Here is a 16,233-nt window from a genome sequence, read left to right on the forward strand (position 1 = left end):
AGCGCCTGCCAGCGCCTGCCAGCGGCCGCCAGCGCTGTCCAGCGGCCGCCTGCACCGGCCAGCAGCCGCGGGCGGCTGCCAGCGACTGCCAGCGGTGCCAGCGGCCGCCAGAGAGAGTCGCTGGCGGTCGCTGGCGCCGCTGGCCATTTGTTCGAAATTGTTCGAACTTGTTCGAACAAATGGCAGTTGAACACAAACGAGCCAAATTGTTCGATCGAACACGAACAAAGGGTATGTTCGATCGAAAGATTCGAACATATCGTTCTAATCGGCTTTTGTTTGTTCGAAGCTGTTGATCAAGATTCAAACGATCCGATCCGATCCGATCCCTGATGCCGAGAGAGAGGGAGAGAGAGAGGGGAGAGAGAGAGGGAGAGAGATGGTAGAGAGGGGGGGGAGAGAAGGGAGAGACAGAGGAGAGAGAGGGGAGAGACAGAGAAAGAGAGAGAGACGGAGAGAGGGGAGAGAGAGAAGATAGAGATGGAGAGAGAGGGGAGGGAGTCAGGGAGAGAGAGGGAGGGAGAGAGAGAGGAGAGAGAGGAGAGAGAACGAGAAAGGAAAAGAGCGAGCGAGCATGAGCTCATTTTCTCCGAACTGTTTGATTTCGTTCAAACAATTTGACTAACTTTTCGATCTATTTCGATATCTAAATCGAGCAAAACTTGTTCAAACGAACAATTCAATCTGTTCTGATCGAATCCTCTCCTATTCGATCGAATCACTCGATTAAAATTCGATCCGATCCAATCCGATTGGAACCCCGACCCCTAATTATTCTTTCAAAAAACAAAATTAAAGAAACAAAACATTCTTTCAAAAAAAAAAGAAAACAAAATATTCTTTCAAAAAAATAAATAAAGAAAACAATTCTTTCAAAAAAAAATAAATAAAGAAAACCAAATATTATTTAAAAACAATTAAAGAAAACCAAATATATTCTTTAAAAGAAAACCAGATATTCTTTAAAAATAAATAATGAAACCAGATATTCTTTAAAAATAAATAATGAAAACGAAATAAAAAAATAAAGAAAACCAAATATCTGGTTATATTTGGACTGGGCCAGAAGTTTACCCCCAGGTGGGCCCGCAACGTCAGCTGCCCACAAATTTCACGTGGGGCCCACCCATCTGAATGACGTCACTCGTCCGTTAGACTCTCAAAAATAGGGGGCCAGAAAAAAGAAAAAAAAAGGAAAAAAAAGGAAATTCATCTGTCGCCGTCTCGGCTTCGGATCGGCGATTCTCTTCTTATCCAAGCGTGGCCTCAAGCCGATTGGCGGACGATCGATCTTCAATGGCGTTCTGGCGGTCTCTGGCCTCGATATGGCGCCGTTTATAGCGTTCGATTTGGTTGTTTTTTGTGGTTTATGTGAAGTTTGATCTGGTAAGAGTGTTTCTACTGGCCGCGGTTTTATTTTTCTGAAATGTGAGTGATTTTAGTGGCGTCTGGAATTCTGAATATGTTTTGATTGGCCGCGGGTGCGGATTTTAGAATTTTTTGTGGTCACCGCGGTTTTAGTTTTCTGAATGTGAATTGTTTTGCCGGTGTTTGATTTGGTTGGTGGTGTTTTTTTCTAATGGCCGCGGTTCTGTTTCGCGAAATTGTTAGATTTTCTTGTAGTGGGGTGTGACAGGGTGTTTTCTGCTTCTTTTTCATTCGGTATTATTTAGTTGGTATTTGTTTCTCAGTATGTTTAGAAAGCAGTATGTTTAGAATGGCTGTTGATGATGATCGGTTATGAATGATCGATTGTTGGGAACTTTGATCTTGTTGAATCTGTCCGAATTTTCGCTCTTCTGGGTGGTTTCTTGTGGTTTGATCTTCTCTAAAATCTCTCCAGCTCCATTATTTATAATATTGATTGATGTTGATTTTTTTGTTTTTGTCAGTATCTTTCTCTTCAGAGCAGTCCTATTTCTTTCGAAAAAAATGTTGATAGTTGTGGAGTTTGATATTGTCAGAATCTTTCTAATCGCTTCAACTCTGTTTATCAACAACGATATTGATTGTTTTGGACTTCAACAACTCAATTTTGTTCCTATTGCAGTTCTTTTTTCCTCTAATGTGGACCAATTATTTCGGACTTTGATCTCGTTCAAGCATCAACTTTCAATCATACTGAGTCTAATACCTGCGGCTTTGTTTGGCATGAACAGGATCAATCGTTGTAGATTTTGATAGAAGAGAACAATCGATGCTGTGGATCTCAAATTCTGAACAAAATTCAAAGATCTTCACTCATGGAAACTCTTGGTCGTCGCCAAGGCCAAGTCTTTGTCCGCAGCGTCTCTGGAGATCTCTTCTCATGCGATGAGTTAAGGCGGAGAAGCTCAACTGATTTCAGTGATGTATTCGGGGGGCCACCGAAACGATATTCCCATCAGAAAACCCCAAGCACTATTTCTAGTTCTGGAGATGATTCTGAGCTTGGAGGAAGATCAGAGAAGGAAGAAGCAGTTGAGAGTTATCAGCGATGGCCGTCTTCTTCTTCACTTGAGAAACCTGTTTTTGGGGGTGTGGGGAGTCCTGCCAGAAGGAGGCATCTTGGGGAGGATTTCTTCAGTGATATATTTAAAGGTAGTGAGTCTCCGAGCTCCACACCAAAAAGAAAGGGCGAGCGTGATCGGTTTGGGGTTAACACTGGCTCGAGTATGCTTAGCCCTGGCCGTCCTCTTCCGCCTCCAGCGAGTGTGTTAGGCGGAGACTCGTCTGCTGCAAATCTCAGGTTCTTGATTTTCTTTATTAGATGTATTGCATGTTTTGTTTATTTGATTCTGCATTTTTTTCCTTATAATTTGTTGATTGAAGTTGTCCTGATCGGTTTATTTATCTCAGATCTACTTCCTCTACATCGAATTTGCTGACTTCTTTACCTGGAGTCCAGAAATTGACTCTTAAATCTTGCCTTCATCACAAATTTCTCATGGTTCTTTCTGCGCAATTTTTCTTTGATTCCATGTTTCTATTTGATTTTTGTTGATCTGTGTTGATCTGATCCGTTATCTTGATTCTCCCACTTCTTGATCTCAATCCAAATATGAACTCCAAAATCTCAACATCTAGACACTCTTTGATTCCAACTGTGGAAGGATTTTGTCTGATTTATGTCTGTCTAATCAACTAATTTCTCCGATATCTACTTCCTCTACCTCAAATTCTCCGGCTCCTTGATATAGAATGCCATTATGAACTCTTTATTTTTGCTATCAGGGAAATTTTCCGCTCAATGTTTGCTGTACACCTTTTTTTTATTCTGCCATTGCACAGTTTTTTTCAATTTACGTTGTTCTGATTGGTTTTATTCACCAAGATGGACCTCTTCAACCTCGATTTTCCAACTTTGTGACTTAGAATCTAAATAGGGTCTCGGATTATCTCTAACTATTCCTCTGGTGAATTTTTTCCACGACGTTAAGTGGAAGATATTTCTTTGATTTCGCCTTTCTGTACAATGTTTGTCGTTATGCATCGTTCTGATTTTTTATTCCTCTGAAATTGCCGTGCAAAATTCATTCTGACCGGTTCATTTCTCAAAGATCTAACTCTTATACCTCAAATTCTCCCCTCTTCTTAACCTGGAATCTAAATGCTTATTCTTCAATCTCTCCAGCTACTCCTCAAGGCTAGTCAAGAGCTTCGACAACTCCCCAGCCAGCTCTCCTATTCACACTTCCGAGAAAGCCAAAGAGAGCAAAGGAAATACCTTCATCCTTCACCCAATCAACAGCTCAAGCCATAGCATCTCCAAGAATGATACCCAGGAGAATAATTCAACCATCAAAGAGAAACCAGCTGCCATGGATAATGGAATTGAGACCTCGTCTGCTGAGGAGCAGATGAGTAAAGATTCTAGTGGGGCTTATTCTCTGCATTTTTCCATGTACAAATGGGCAAACAAAGGAGTGACACTCGTGGTACCCAGTAATCTGAAGGAAAAAAGCAAGGGACGAAGTAGGTTGGGCGCAGTCTATGCACAGGTCTCCCAAGAACTGCCAGATCTCCCCCTTGATAAAGAAAACTTGCCAAAAGGAGTCCGGGGCCCTCAAAATCCTGTCCAACCGGAGGACAAAGCTTCAAAACCTCTGGCAGAAAACGTTAAGGGTTCCTCTCCCAAGATTGTTCCTGAAATTCTTTGTGATATCACAGACAAGTCTGGTAAATCCCCTTTCTGATTCTCATTTTCTCTCTTTAAATTGTTCGAATGGTCTCTGTTAGAAGCAAATATTTTCTTCTTCTTTCCTTCCTCTTGTCTCTCTTACATTCCTATCTCTTCCTCTTGTCACTTCTGCAATCTATCTCTCCTCACAATGGAGTTCTTCAGATTCTGTATGAGCAGGATTATTAGCCATACCTTTTTGGGAAAGTATCAATAGATTCGAAGGTCCATTTTGTTAACCAGTAGTGATTGCCATAGAAATTGAAGTGGGTTTTTTTGGTCTGGGCTATAAGGGCATGTTAGTCAGTTGGCTTGGGTAGTCTAACTAAGGTCATATGGGAGAATTTATGGGGGGAAAGAGAACAATTGTCAGCAGATCAGCTATGTGGGACTCGCAAGAACCATTTCAATCCAGAATTTCTTCAATCAGAAGACTTTGTCAAATCAATACTGTGGTGGCTGTTTTATTAGTTTTGGTGCAACGTTAGCTATGGATAAATATGTTTAAGTCTTTAATTATTTTCATTTAGTCAGTAAAAGGTGTTGTTATTTCTAAAAATGATGAATCTTGAATCAGATGAGGTCGGTGCTCTTAGAGAAGAAGGCACTGGGCTCAAGAACCTTCGTCATATGCTCGCTGATGACCTGGAAAGGGAAGGTAAAACCCTAGAAATAACATGGCGGTGACAGACTGTTTATTCAGTTCTTCTACATCGTTACATTTTGGTTCTTGTATTTTCCAGAAAAGGAGGATATGCTGAGGAGGACAAAAGAGAAAGATACTGCAACTGGTGATGTCAAGAAGAGTACAAGAAGCACTAACAACCCTGCAAAACCCAAGCAGGCAGCAAGAGAAAATTCAGCTATGGAAAGCCATGAGAAGACCAAGGCCGGGGCTCCACATTTAACCAGAAGTTCCAGCAGGGTCAAGGAGTCGGTGAAGATCTTTGAATCCAAGGAGGCTGTACACAAAGAAATTAGGAAACCAAGGGTAGAAGATCGCCAAAGTCCAAAGAGGGTAGATGAAGATGAAGATCGGGTTAACTACCGCACTTCAGCAGTCCCTGTTGCTCTAGTAAGCGCGTTAAATTCATTCTTCTAAAAAACTTTATTCAGTGGGGTCAATTGAGTAACCTTATTTGTGAAGGCTGGTCATAATTTGAAGGAAGAACGTCAGAGTACAAAGAGGGTTAACGAAGATGAAGATAGGGTCAACTACCGCACTTCAACGGTTCCTGTTCCTCTGGTAAGGGAGTTAAATTGTGTTTTTCAATAAAAAAATTATTCACTGGGGTGAATTTACCGACCTTATTTTTGAAGGCTACTCATAATTTGAAGCAAGAACGAACACAGTATGACATCCCAAGCATTCGAAAGGTTGATAGGTCTTTCTCAGAGACTAGTGGCCTCTCCCGTACACTCTCTGGTCAGTTCCATTTTTTTGAAAAAAACTTCAGTGCATAAAATGCTTTGAATTACGCCCAAAATTTAGTGCTTTTTTTAGTGTTTGATGTCAATGATGATGATGAATGGATGATTACACAAACTGTTCCTCGTCATCAATGATGACAATGAAAAATCATAGTCTTTATTACTCTGATACGACCATCAATCGTATTGGAAATTCTTGGCAATGAACAGATTCTTGAAAATTCAATTCTAGCCATTTCGAAACAATATTGAAATGATCAATCATCCAAGTGGTGTGGCTGGAAGGGAAGAGAAGAAGAGTAAGCTGAGAGAGAGAAGAGGAATTTAGTGGCCAATCTCCTGACACCGACGTCCAATGGCTGACAAAGGATCTGCGGCAACGGATGAGAGAGAACAGGGAGGAGGAAGAGGTCAAGAGGGAGGAAGAAGAGAAGCAAGAATTGAGGAAGGGAAGTCACGATGACTTCTTGATGCCTCTGGTGCTTTCCTTCTTTGTATTTTTACTTTTCCCAAATCATGGGCCTGGGCCTCCTTCGGCTGATAGAAGGGCCTAGATATGGTACCGGGATGCCGTTTAGAGTATCCTTCCGGTATCATATCACACTCTCATCACCCTACCATCGCTGACGATTTTGTCATTTGTCCAAGTGAACCATGGATGACAACGACACAATTTCATAAAAAAAGCTATAACGCAGAAGAATTTCAGGCAGATTTACCCCATTTTCTCTGTCATCGGATCTCGTTCAAATGGAAGGGGCAAAGTAAATGAAATGGTTTTTGGGAGAGAGAAAATTATGATCCAGAGTTATAAGGTGAAATCTGGCTGGCATTTAAGATGTTGAAAGCAGAAAAATGTTCTGTTAGGAAGTAATCTTCATAAAAAATAGTTTTATTTTCTTGAAAAAATTAATAAAAGTTTTAAGCTTAAAGTCTGTGTTTGTCCCATCTTATTGTCCAAATATTTGATTAGCATCGTCCACGCTTTCATGGTTTTCTTATTGAACGCCTACTGACCAATCTAAATTTTACTTCAGATTCCACTCTAAGCGGCCTTGATGCCACCTTCTGTGGAATTGAGGTGACGTCTGTTGACGACATCGAAGACTTCCTGGTAACAGATTATTGCCTTAAATAAATTTTATATTTTGAACCATTTATTCCTGAATTTCCAAACTTCTCTAAAGAATAACCTCGTAAGTTCATCTTACCTTGTACTACTGATATGACATGGTATCAAAATGCGCAAAAATCCCAAAGAAAAGATTACTCACCAAGACATACGATCCGTGAAGGCCAGCCAGTGATCTACTGGCAACTGATCTACTGCCTTTCAGCCAGTGCACCCATCTTCTAATCTTGCCATCGTCCGCAATCCCAACAAACTTCTGCGAGATATGAACCAAATGGGCGTACTTGTCCCCTTTCTGCGCCAAGTAACAGCTTTAAAAAAAATGACCGCTCCCTCCCGTGCTCAGCCTTCTTTATTGTTTTGAATCTCCTGGATCCTTCTTAATGGTTGGTTTAGAACTTTTTTTGCTAAGCAATCATGCTCCCTGCACATGATGTCACATCTGCCAATATTAGTCCGCCCTCTCAGGTCCACAGGCCTCCTAGTCAACTGATAACTTGTAGTGACCTCACCTCCTCTTCTTACTTTCGTATTCACGAACTATGACTGCATGATGGGAGTGTGGCATTGCACTATGTCTGCAAGCTTTTTATTCTTAAATTGATTGTTTTAAAATTACTTTATTTCAATATGTGAGTAGATTCCCAATGTTTAATTTGATGTTACATTTGTGTGTAAATTTTTTAAAATTTTATTTAAACATTTCAATATTAAATTTTAAAATTTTGTTATTCTAAATATTCTAAATATTTAATTTAGACACAATTTATCTTTATTTATTTATATTTTTTAGTTTTATATCAATCCTTTTGGGTTGCCATCAAAATTCTCCGGCTAATTTGGGATGATGCTGATTGATTTATCGTCAATCTCAAGTTAAGCCAAAAATTAAACCGGAAACTCATAGAAAAATGTGTTTGACTTCCTTGTGCTATCATGAATTTTCAGCCACAAATTCTCTTGCTTATCATTAAAGTGGAAAAAAATATGCCTAATTTCATTCTTGAGTAGACATCAATTGGCCAGCCTTCAGTTATTAAATTCAGCCCTTTACTTTTTCTGATGCATTATCCAGTGGAATTATCTGTGGAGGGTTATGATGATTGTATCTTAATGATTAAATTTATGATTTACAGGTGGTAGACATATCCAACGATTGTAACGAAGTTGCAGAGGCCAAGCAGCGTGAGGATGAAATCCAGGTAAGGGTATTTTCCCACAATTAAAGAGTTTTACCCTTTTCAGAGGAATGTAAATTTGTTTCTTGTTGACTCCAGAAGTCGGATGCCAAGATACGTGAGTGGTCAAGGGGCAGAGAGGGGAACATCCGATCCCTGCTTTCAACCCTACAGAATGTGAGTTTTGCCTTTAGGCTTCAATGCACCAAGTTTTTTCGCCTATTATACAATTTCCTACTTTAGAATTCTAAATTGGGGGGAGAAAGAAAGAAGAATCAGAGAGAGGGAGAGGAGCAGTGTGGAAGTAGGATAGATAACTGTGAACTGATGTAATCCCTAACCTCTATAAATATGTATATCCCATTCTCCGAATGGAGTAGGCAAGAAGATGTAATCCTCCTTTAGAATCCCTTTCCGCATGTTCCCTTTAACAAGGGCAGGCCTTCCTTTAAGAGGCAGCCAAGAAGAAGTTGATATCGTGTTCATCCACTGTGCAATGTCAATCCTACCGATATCCTCGCGCTAGGCGATGTTCATTATGCCGAGTCCTCTTCCCTGGATGCACTCTATTCTGCCAGGTCCTCTCCCTCTAGTCTGCGTGATGCTATTACTGCAGGACTATCATTCCCTCTTATCTATGTGGATTTATCCTAAATCAAGGGTTGTGTTCCTAAATACATCAAATTCATGGTACAGTTTGATCCTATCACCTTTCCATCACGATCCCAACCATGATTATATCACCTTTCCATCTCGGAGGGATAGAGTACTGTAAGAGGTCTTGATGTAAGTCTATATGAGGGATTGTCTTTTGAGGGGAAGAGCGAGAACGATTAAGTACAGAAAAATCAGATAGAAAGATAATGGAGCAGTAGCTGCTACAGGCCCATATTAGCGTTTGTATCTCATATGGAGAATCTTCCTCTCTGAGGCTGACCCTTTCACTGAGTCCTGCTTCCTTTTCGCTGGTTCAGCTAACTGTTCTAGTCTTTCTTGCCTGATAAATCTGGTGTTAACTATCCTTAACAGGACTCAGTGAAACCTACGGCTTCTATCAGAAACCTAAAGAAATATTGCACTGAAGCCTTTCTAACATTCCCCTTCTAATTTATAACCTACCTTCACAATCATTAGCTTCTATTGAATGCCCATTCTCTTTTCCTGTATCTTATTTATGAACTGTAATTTTGTTTTCCTCGAACCAATATTGAAAGATCAACATAGCCAAGAATTCAGCCTGCATCCTGGTCTGAAGATTAATTAATGAGGAGATTTTCTTGCTAAATGACGCTCATAAGTTTTTACTTAACTCATTGCTTTTTCTCTCCAGGTTCTGTGGCCCGGAAGCGGGTGGAAGCCGGTTAGACTTGTGGACATTGTTGAGGCGCCGGGTGTCAAGAGGGCGTACCAGAGGGCATTGCTGTACTTGCACCCAGATAAGTTGCAGCAGAAGGGCGCAGAGGCACACCAAAAGTATATTGCCGAGAAAGTCTTCGATATATTGCAGGTACATCTCATTTCCTTCCATTTTAATCGATATAATGGTATCTTTTTCTCTTTGCATTTATATGTGTGGGCCTATTTTCTATACCCATATTTATCTGGTTAAATCACAATCCCTCGTATTTTTTAACGGGCTAGAGTCTTTTTTATATCTATATATTTACACTTAAGTCTCTATCTATAAATTTATATCTAACTTCCTGCCTCTCTACGTATATCATGAGGGCAAATCTCTTTCAGTTACATTCCATGCGGGCTGCTGAATTTCTCAATATCATGAATCTTGCTTCTATCCATCTCTCACTCTCTCACTTTCTCTGTCTCTTTATATATATATATATTGTATCTAATTTTCTATCAACAAACATATATCATGTGTGCACATCACAGTTGGAACACTTCGCATGGGCTTGTGACTTTCTCAAAACCGTGACTCTTTCTTTCTGTACATATCTCTCTCTCTCTCTCTCTCTATATATATATATATATATACCTAAACATTTTTATATGTATATCTATTTCACCACACAGACATATATATCTTGGAGGTGCATGTCAATTCCTTACATTTTGGATAGTAGAAAGTCTTCCCCTTTACCCTTGCATCTCTTTTTTCTGTTTTGCCACCTATCTATCTACCCATTTGGATCATCACCTTCTTATCCTTAATGTATATCAACAGCATGTTTAACATTGATAACCAATCTACCTCTTCTTGATTGAGCATAATAATTACTCCTAACTCCTCATTTTTATTAATATCCTCGCGTCGGTATGAATGTGCCCCTTGTTCTATTATTGGGTTGCATGAAATAGTTACAGGCTATTATGGAGGCCTTTCCTACATCTCTCTTTACCTGCTTCTCTTGTCAACCAAATAAAAAGAATAAAATAAGAAAAATGTTGATTTCCTTATATTATAAACATTTATTCTCTATAGCCGATATGGGCAAATATTTTTGATTCCTTAATATATTTTAATGACTTCCATGGCAGGAAGCTTGGAACCATTTCAACACTCTGGGTTCCATCTGAGATCTGTCTAATTGGCCGATCTGAGCTTCTTTTTTGAAAGATAAGTTCTCGATTCAATATTTGTAATTTTGCGTCGATAATGAATGCACATCTCTGTAAATAATATATAAATGATATCCTACGGTCGATTGCTTGTTCCTATTTGTGATGTTGGATTGATGCGTGTTTCATCGGAAATCGGTTGCTTGGTTGCTCTGGATCAGTTTTTTTTCTTGACCATACTGTCTGTTTATTGTCATCACTCAATAACAGACAGACAGAGGATAGATAAATCCTTTAACTCAGTGTTTTTAATGAAGTTAGTGGCAAAACTCCAAGAACATACATGTCTTCTTTAACATTTCACAATATTGGGTTCCGGGTCTAAACAATATATTTCCTATACTAGATCTTGGGGAATAATACTGCATGATGTCTCCATTACCGAAGTTTCAGTCCCCATCTTAATCAGACTCTTCGACATGAGCTTGTATTTTTCAGAGATGCTTTTCTTTTCTCTCTTCCCATCTCTCTTGCTCTCACTTACCACACAAACATGCACATATTCCCTCTCTCATCGGTTTTCCATCGGGTTCATATGCAAGCAATCATCTTCGCCTAGTAGAGCTTCCTCCACACCATTATAGCAGAGAACTCCTCATTTTTCCAATGAATATTATTGCTACTATTAGAGATTCTATCATCATTACTCCGGACGACGAGACTGTCCTACATATTCTAGAATTTTGTCATTATTTGACGTAGATTTTTACTATTCTCCTGCTTTCAACTCTCAAACCACTATCTGGATTTCAGTTCATATGTTTTACACCTCATATCCTCCATCCGGAAGTAGATTTCCTGTTGAGCAGAAAATGCCGACAGCTCAAACTACAATATTAGGCATCAATTTCACTGGTGTCAATAATTTTTCAGGAAGATATAGATTAAAGAGTGTCAAATTGGCATCAGTTTTACCTTGATTATTGACCATTGTCTCAATAAAAAAAAAAACAGATATAGAAACTGCTACAAACCTCCCAAAGACTTAAAAGAAATGATCCAGAAAAGAAGGGCAGGCAGCAGTTACACTCTTAGAGTGGGAGATTGGATGGGAAAAGCTTATATAAATAATTTCCTGCCCTCAAGAACGGACACGGGTTTTCTTGTTCGGGGTTTTCAAGCGAGCTGGGCGAGAGATCCTCTGTCCAGAAAGGGGAGGGAACGGCTGATGCGGCTGATCTCCGTTTCTACTCTCCTACATTCTCTCTACTCTTCTCTAACTTTCATCTTCTTGGTTGTTCGTCTTGGTCTTCTGTGTTCAAATGGTGGACGTTATCTGATTGGACGATATTATATGGATTTTTCTTCAATTCTTGTTGAGAATGTCCCCGGGGTCAACATAAGAAACCCCTTTTATTGAGATAGAAAACCTGCCTCTATTGTCTCCAACATTAGAATATATATCATTGTTGCCACCTGGGAAAAGTAAATTCCAAAGCTTATTACTATCCCCCATATTATTTATTTTTGATATGTTAAGGGAATAATAATGGGGGATTGAAACTCGATCAGGTTGGACTTAAAATTGGAGATGATCAAATTTTGGTTTTACCGGCAGATACGCGATGATCAATTTATCTTTGTGGAACATGAAGTGACTTGTACTTTGGGATTGTCTAGTGGATCCAGGACCATACCCGACTGCTCAAGGCCGGGTCAGGATCAGATGAAATTTTAACTGGGACATGACCAAGCAAGTAAAAATGAGACCAAGATTGGACCTGTATTTCTCACTTCATGTTACTTGTAGACATCTCATGACATGTCTCTCTTTGAGGGTCATCATACTGTACTTCTCAATGATAGAAAATGAACTAAACTCAACGATAGAAAGTACCCTATTAACGATGCTATATAATGCCATTTAATTGGCTGATCTACGTGCATGCCCACAAGACCTGATACTGAGCCTACTACATATTTTGGCTTTAGATCTACGTGCATGCCCACAAGACCTGATGATAATTATCAAAATATCCAAATTAGATGAAAGTTGAATATGTAACTTCTGAACACCTAGAAGATCTTTGTGTGAATAATCAGTTTGAAACAAGTAATTTTGGATTAGATGAAACTAATATATGAACAGATGAGAAGCTGTCTATGTTTTCACTTTTGGACAACAAAAGAAAGGAACAATGGAGTGGAGGAATCTCTGAATTAATAAAGAGACGGTTGGAAACATGGATTGACTTTATATACTTCTAAGTCGATCTGCCTCAGTTTAATCCATTAAATGAAAAATAATGCTCTGGAATGAACCGTAGAATTTCTTGTTAGCATCGCGAGAGGGCTTATTGATCTAATGTTTCATCCAATAATAAATGCATTTACAGGTAGGGGGTCTTTTCTTCTGTCAGATGGTTGAACCTGGGATATAAATCAAAATTTAATTTACAATACTTGTTCTCTTGATTTTGGATTACAAAATATAAATTTCCAGTTAGACAGAAGACATGTCTTCTCCTTGATGGTTCTCTCCAGAGCTGCAAGATCTATTGTGGCCGCTCTTATTTCTGAATAAGACAAAAGTACTTAACTAGTTCTTTGAGATGGTTTGAATACTGGATAGTAAACAAGACGGGCAGGGCTCTTGACTTCTTGAAGAACATTGGATAACCACTCCCGCTCGTAAACTCGTGAATTCGTAAACAAAAACAGTCCAATGAAATTAGATATTGGTCCATGGAGTCCCAAGAAGATGGGGACTCTGAGCTGTTCAATCCTTCTTCAGTCAAATACGAAGCCACTTAAGTGAGTTATTCCCACATGGGAATAAGTCAGTTTAAAAATGTTGCCTGGGCTGGTTATACCATGTGTCCCATTTACATCACATAACACAAATAAAATAAAGATAATCATACTGATCAGCAATTTTGCCTTCCCATATCAAAATATAATCTTTTTAGGTTAAATAATTTTGAATTAGAAATAATTTAATTTCATTTCAAACATATACAAATTCATCATTAATAATTAATTATTCCACACTACTGACAATGTGATAAATGAAATTAAATCAATTATGTTTTAGGGAGTACATGGATAATTGGACATCATGAGTTATTTTTACATGTACCATCATATAAATGATTTCAAAATAAAATAATAAAAATGACATAACTTTACAACTAACTTTTTCATTATTTTAAATGCGTGGAGTGTGACATTATGGTTTAATAATTAAACACAAAATTTTCATCGATAAACACATAAATATAATTTTATTTTTTTCCATTACAGTTTATGTAATATAAAATTTAATTTGACACTATAGGGGTTCATGAAAATGCAACAAAAATGTACAATAACATTTTTGTATCCAATTTTGGGATTGACAACCAACCCATGAACTTAAATATTGATCAACTATAATTGTTTGTTAGTTTCATAAATTAACATCATATATTTACAAATATTATTCCACATTTTGAAATATTTTCACGAAAAAAATCACAATTTTCCACATTTTCCTATCAATTTTATTTATATGTAGAATTTTAATGATTCATATTTCTTTTTAAACAACCAAAGTTTCACACTATTTTCTCCTCATGTTTCATGAAGGCAGTTTAAGACTTTATTGGGTTTTTGAGTTTTCAACGGTCTTTTATTTTGATTTTCTCTGTAGTAACCTTACTAATTTTCAAAGTTGATAGGAAGCCCACTACAATTCCCCAACACTTAATGATCAAGTTCTGGGCAATAAGGGAAAAAATGTATCTATCCGAGAAATTTTAAAACACCAACCGTTGAAGTCCCAAATAGTTCAAATCCTTATACAAAGGGAGAATGTTATATTTTGGTTACTCTATAGTATTATCAGTTTAAGAAAATAAACTTAAAAATTCCATCCCAATTAGAAGGTAAAAAATAGGCTCATTGGGACAGTAAAGCATGTCACCACATAAAACAAAATAAAACCCATAAATTTGGTCTGTGTAGGTGACATTAATTTCATATGAAAAAGCCCAAAATAATTGGAAGGAATCCAAAAACATCAAGGGACCTCTATAAGTGTACGATTCGCAGTTTGCAATTAATTATTTAAGGGATTGTCTTAATTTTCGATACTAAATATTTATTTCAAAAAATCTAATGCTTGAAAACATTTATTCCATTTTTGAGTCATACTGGTCAAAATCCTAGAATTCCATGTAATATTTTATGGATTATTGGTAACTTCTTAAATATAGAGTTAAAGGATTGGATTTTATAAATCCATTAGCATTAAAAGGTTAATAATGAGATTTTATGAATACATGACATATCTAATTAATGGTCGAATTTTAAGAAATATATAAAATTAATTGAATATTTATAGACTTATGTGGAATATTGAGTTAAGATAATGCTGATATGAATGTGGAGTTATGTATCTGAACATGCCACAAACGACGGTGCGATCGAAGGGGCAAAGCGAATAAACATTCTAAAGAAAGTCAAAGTCAAGAAAAATGTAGAAGTCAAAGAAAAAAAGTAAATGAGAAGTGGTGATCTCATCTCGTCTTGTTTCCTGGGAGAGAGGAAGCTTCCAGAATACCTTTTTCTTGCTACTTTTTTCTTGTTGGGATTTTCAGGGTGGTTAATCCGGAGGTAGGAAACCCAGGTCGATTAGGAGAATCCTTTGAAGTGGTAGGTGCAACTTGATTTAAGGGGAAGTAGGGTTGGGTCTTGGAGTAGGTTGGGTTTATAGCAAGGTCTGCTAACGGAGGCCAATGGAGAAAATATATGAGGTACGTCAATACAATCAAATATATTCAAATGAAAATATAAAGTATGGATCAAAATAGGGAGTTACATAAGAGAATGATCCGTCCAATTTTGGCAACACATTCCCAAAATAACTCCTTCTCAGATGTAACCAAATGGAAACAAGGGCCCCTAGCCAACTCGAAGTAAGCTATAATGACACGTGAAAGGCTTTTCAAGGGGGAAAGATCATTTCGAATATTGATGAGAAATGAAATTTTATTGTTAAACTTAGTCCTTAAATGAACATTCAGATGCCTAATATCCTAGTGGATTGGTGGATCCATGGTCAATGAATTTTTAATATAGTTAATTTGTGTTAAATCATAGTCAAATGCCTAGATTATCTATAAATTTAATTCATTAATATAAAATGACTCAAATAAATTTGATGGTTTTAGTACTGTTTTCATAAAGTCAATATGCCAGCCTTTGAGTTTTAAGCTAAATTTTCAGGATATGTTTTTTATCATGTTTTTATTTATAACTGAAACTTTTGCAATTTTTACTCCAATTTGTGAGATATCAATGTTATTTTATTAATAATATTTCAAAAGGGATATTGTTAAGACTTATTACACATAAAATATAAGTAGGATGAAAGCAAGATATTTTGTTGTGTAGTAATAATAGCAAAGGTCAGTAATGATATCCATTAACAATTATATTGTTGTAAATGATTATAATATATTTTAAACATAGAATAATTGAGCAAATATATTTCTATAGTAATCATGATTAATTTTAAACCCCTATTTAATAGTATATACCATTTTTATCTTACTCCTTTATGTTAGATTTGGCCATTCCATTTTAAAACAAACCAGATTTGCACAAAAAAATAAAACAAATAAAAAAACCTTTAAAACTGGCGATAATCAAATCAAATATCATATAATTGGATCTTATACCATCTTGGTTCCTTAAACCAATCATCTTGATCCACACAAGTGCACGCTATATAGACATTTGTTACCCATTCTTGACTTATTGAATTTCCT

The 16,233-nt window shown here is 37.4% G+C and overlaps 1 protein-coding gene across 2 annotated transcripts; it reads left to right on the forward strand.

Annotated features, from left to right (window-relative positions):
* The first annotated feature begins 1,179 nt into the window (after positions 1-1,179).
* On the forward strand, positions 1,180-10,579 carry LOC144707555 (J domain-containing protein required for chloroplast accumulation response 1-like). 2 transcript variants are annotated; one of them, XM_078580733.1, is made up of 12 exons: positions 1,180-1,386; positions 2,160-2,728; positions 3,614-4,158; positions 4,737-4,817; positions 4,903-5,234; positions 5,325-5,405; positions 5,480-5,585; positions 6,628-6,704; positions 7,859-7,924; positions 8,000-8,077; positions 9,231-9,407; positions 10,400-10,579. In XM_078580733.1, exons 2-12 carry the CDS (start codon positions 2,244-2,246, stop codon positions 10,436-10,438), a joined length of 2,067 nt encoding a protein of 688 aa, XP_078436859.1. In that variant the 5' UTR covers positions 1,180-1,386; positions 2,160-2,243; the 3' UTR covers positions 10,439-10,579. The 2 variants fall into 2 exon arrangements, with proteins under 2 accessions (XP_078436859.1, XP_078436858.1); XM_078580732.1 differs by having other exon boundaries at positions 1,182-1,386; positions 5,307-5,405.
* The last annotated feature ends 5,654 nt before the right edge of the window (positions 10,580-16,233 follow it).

Source organism: Wolffia australiana, chromosome 9 (assembly GCF_029677425.1).
Source record: "Wolffia australiana isolate 7733 chromosome 9, ASM2967742v1".
In the NCBI taxonomy this organism is placed as follows: Eukaryota; Viridiplantae; Streptophyta; class Magnoliopsida; order Alismatales; family Araceae; genus Wolffia; species Wolffia australiana.

What these genes read in the sequence shown, in the direction of transcription:
- LOC144707555 (XM_078580732.1), top strand. Translation starts at nt 2,244, where the DNA reads ATGGAAACTCTTGGTCGTCGCCAAGGCCAAGTCTTTGTCCGCAGCGTC. An exon ending in CAGCAGTCCCTGTTGCTCTA is followed by an intron (nt 5,235 to 5,306) that starts GTAAGCGCGTTA and finishes TTATTTGTGAAG; the next exon opens with GCTGGTCATAATTTGAAGGA. An exon ending in AAGTCTTCGATATATTGCAG is followed by an intron (nt 9,408 to 10,399) that starts GTACATCTCATT and finishes CTTCCATGGCAG; the next exon opens with GAAGCTTGGAACCATTTCAA.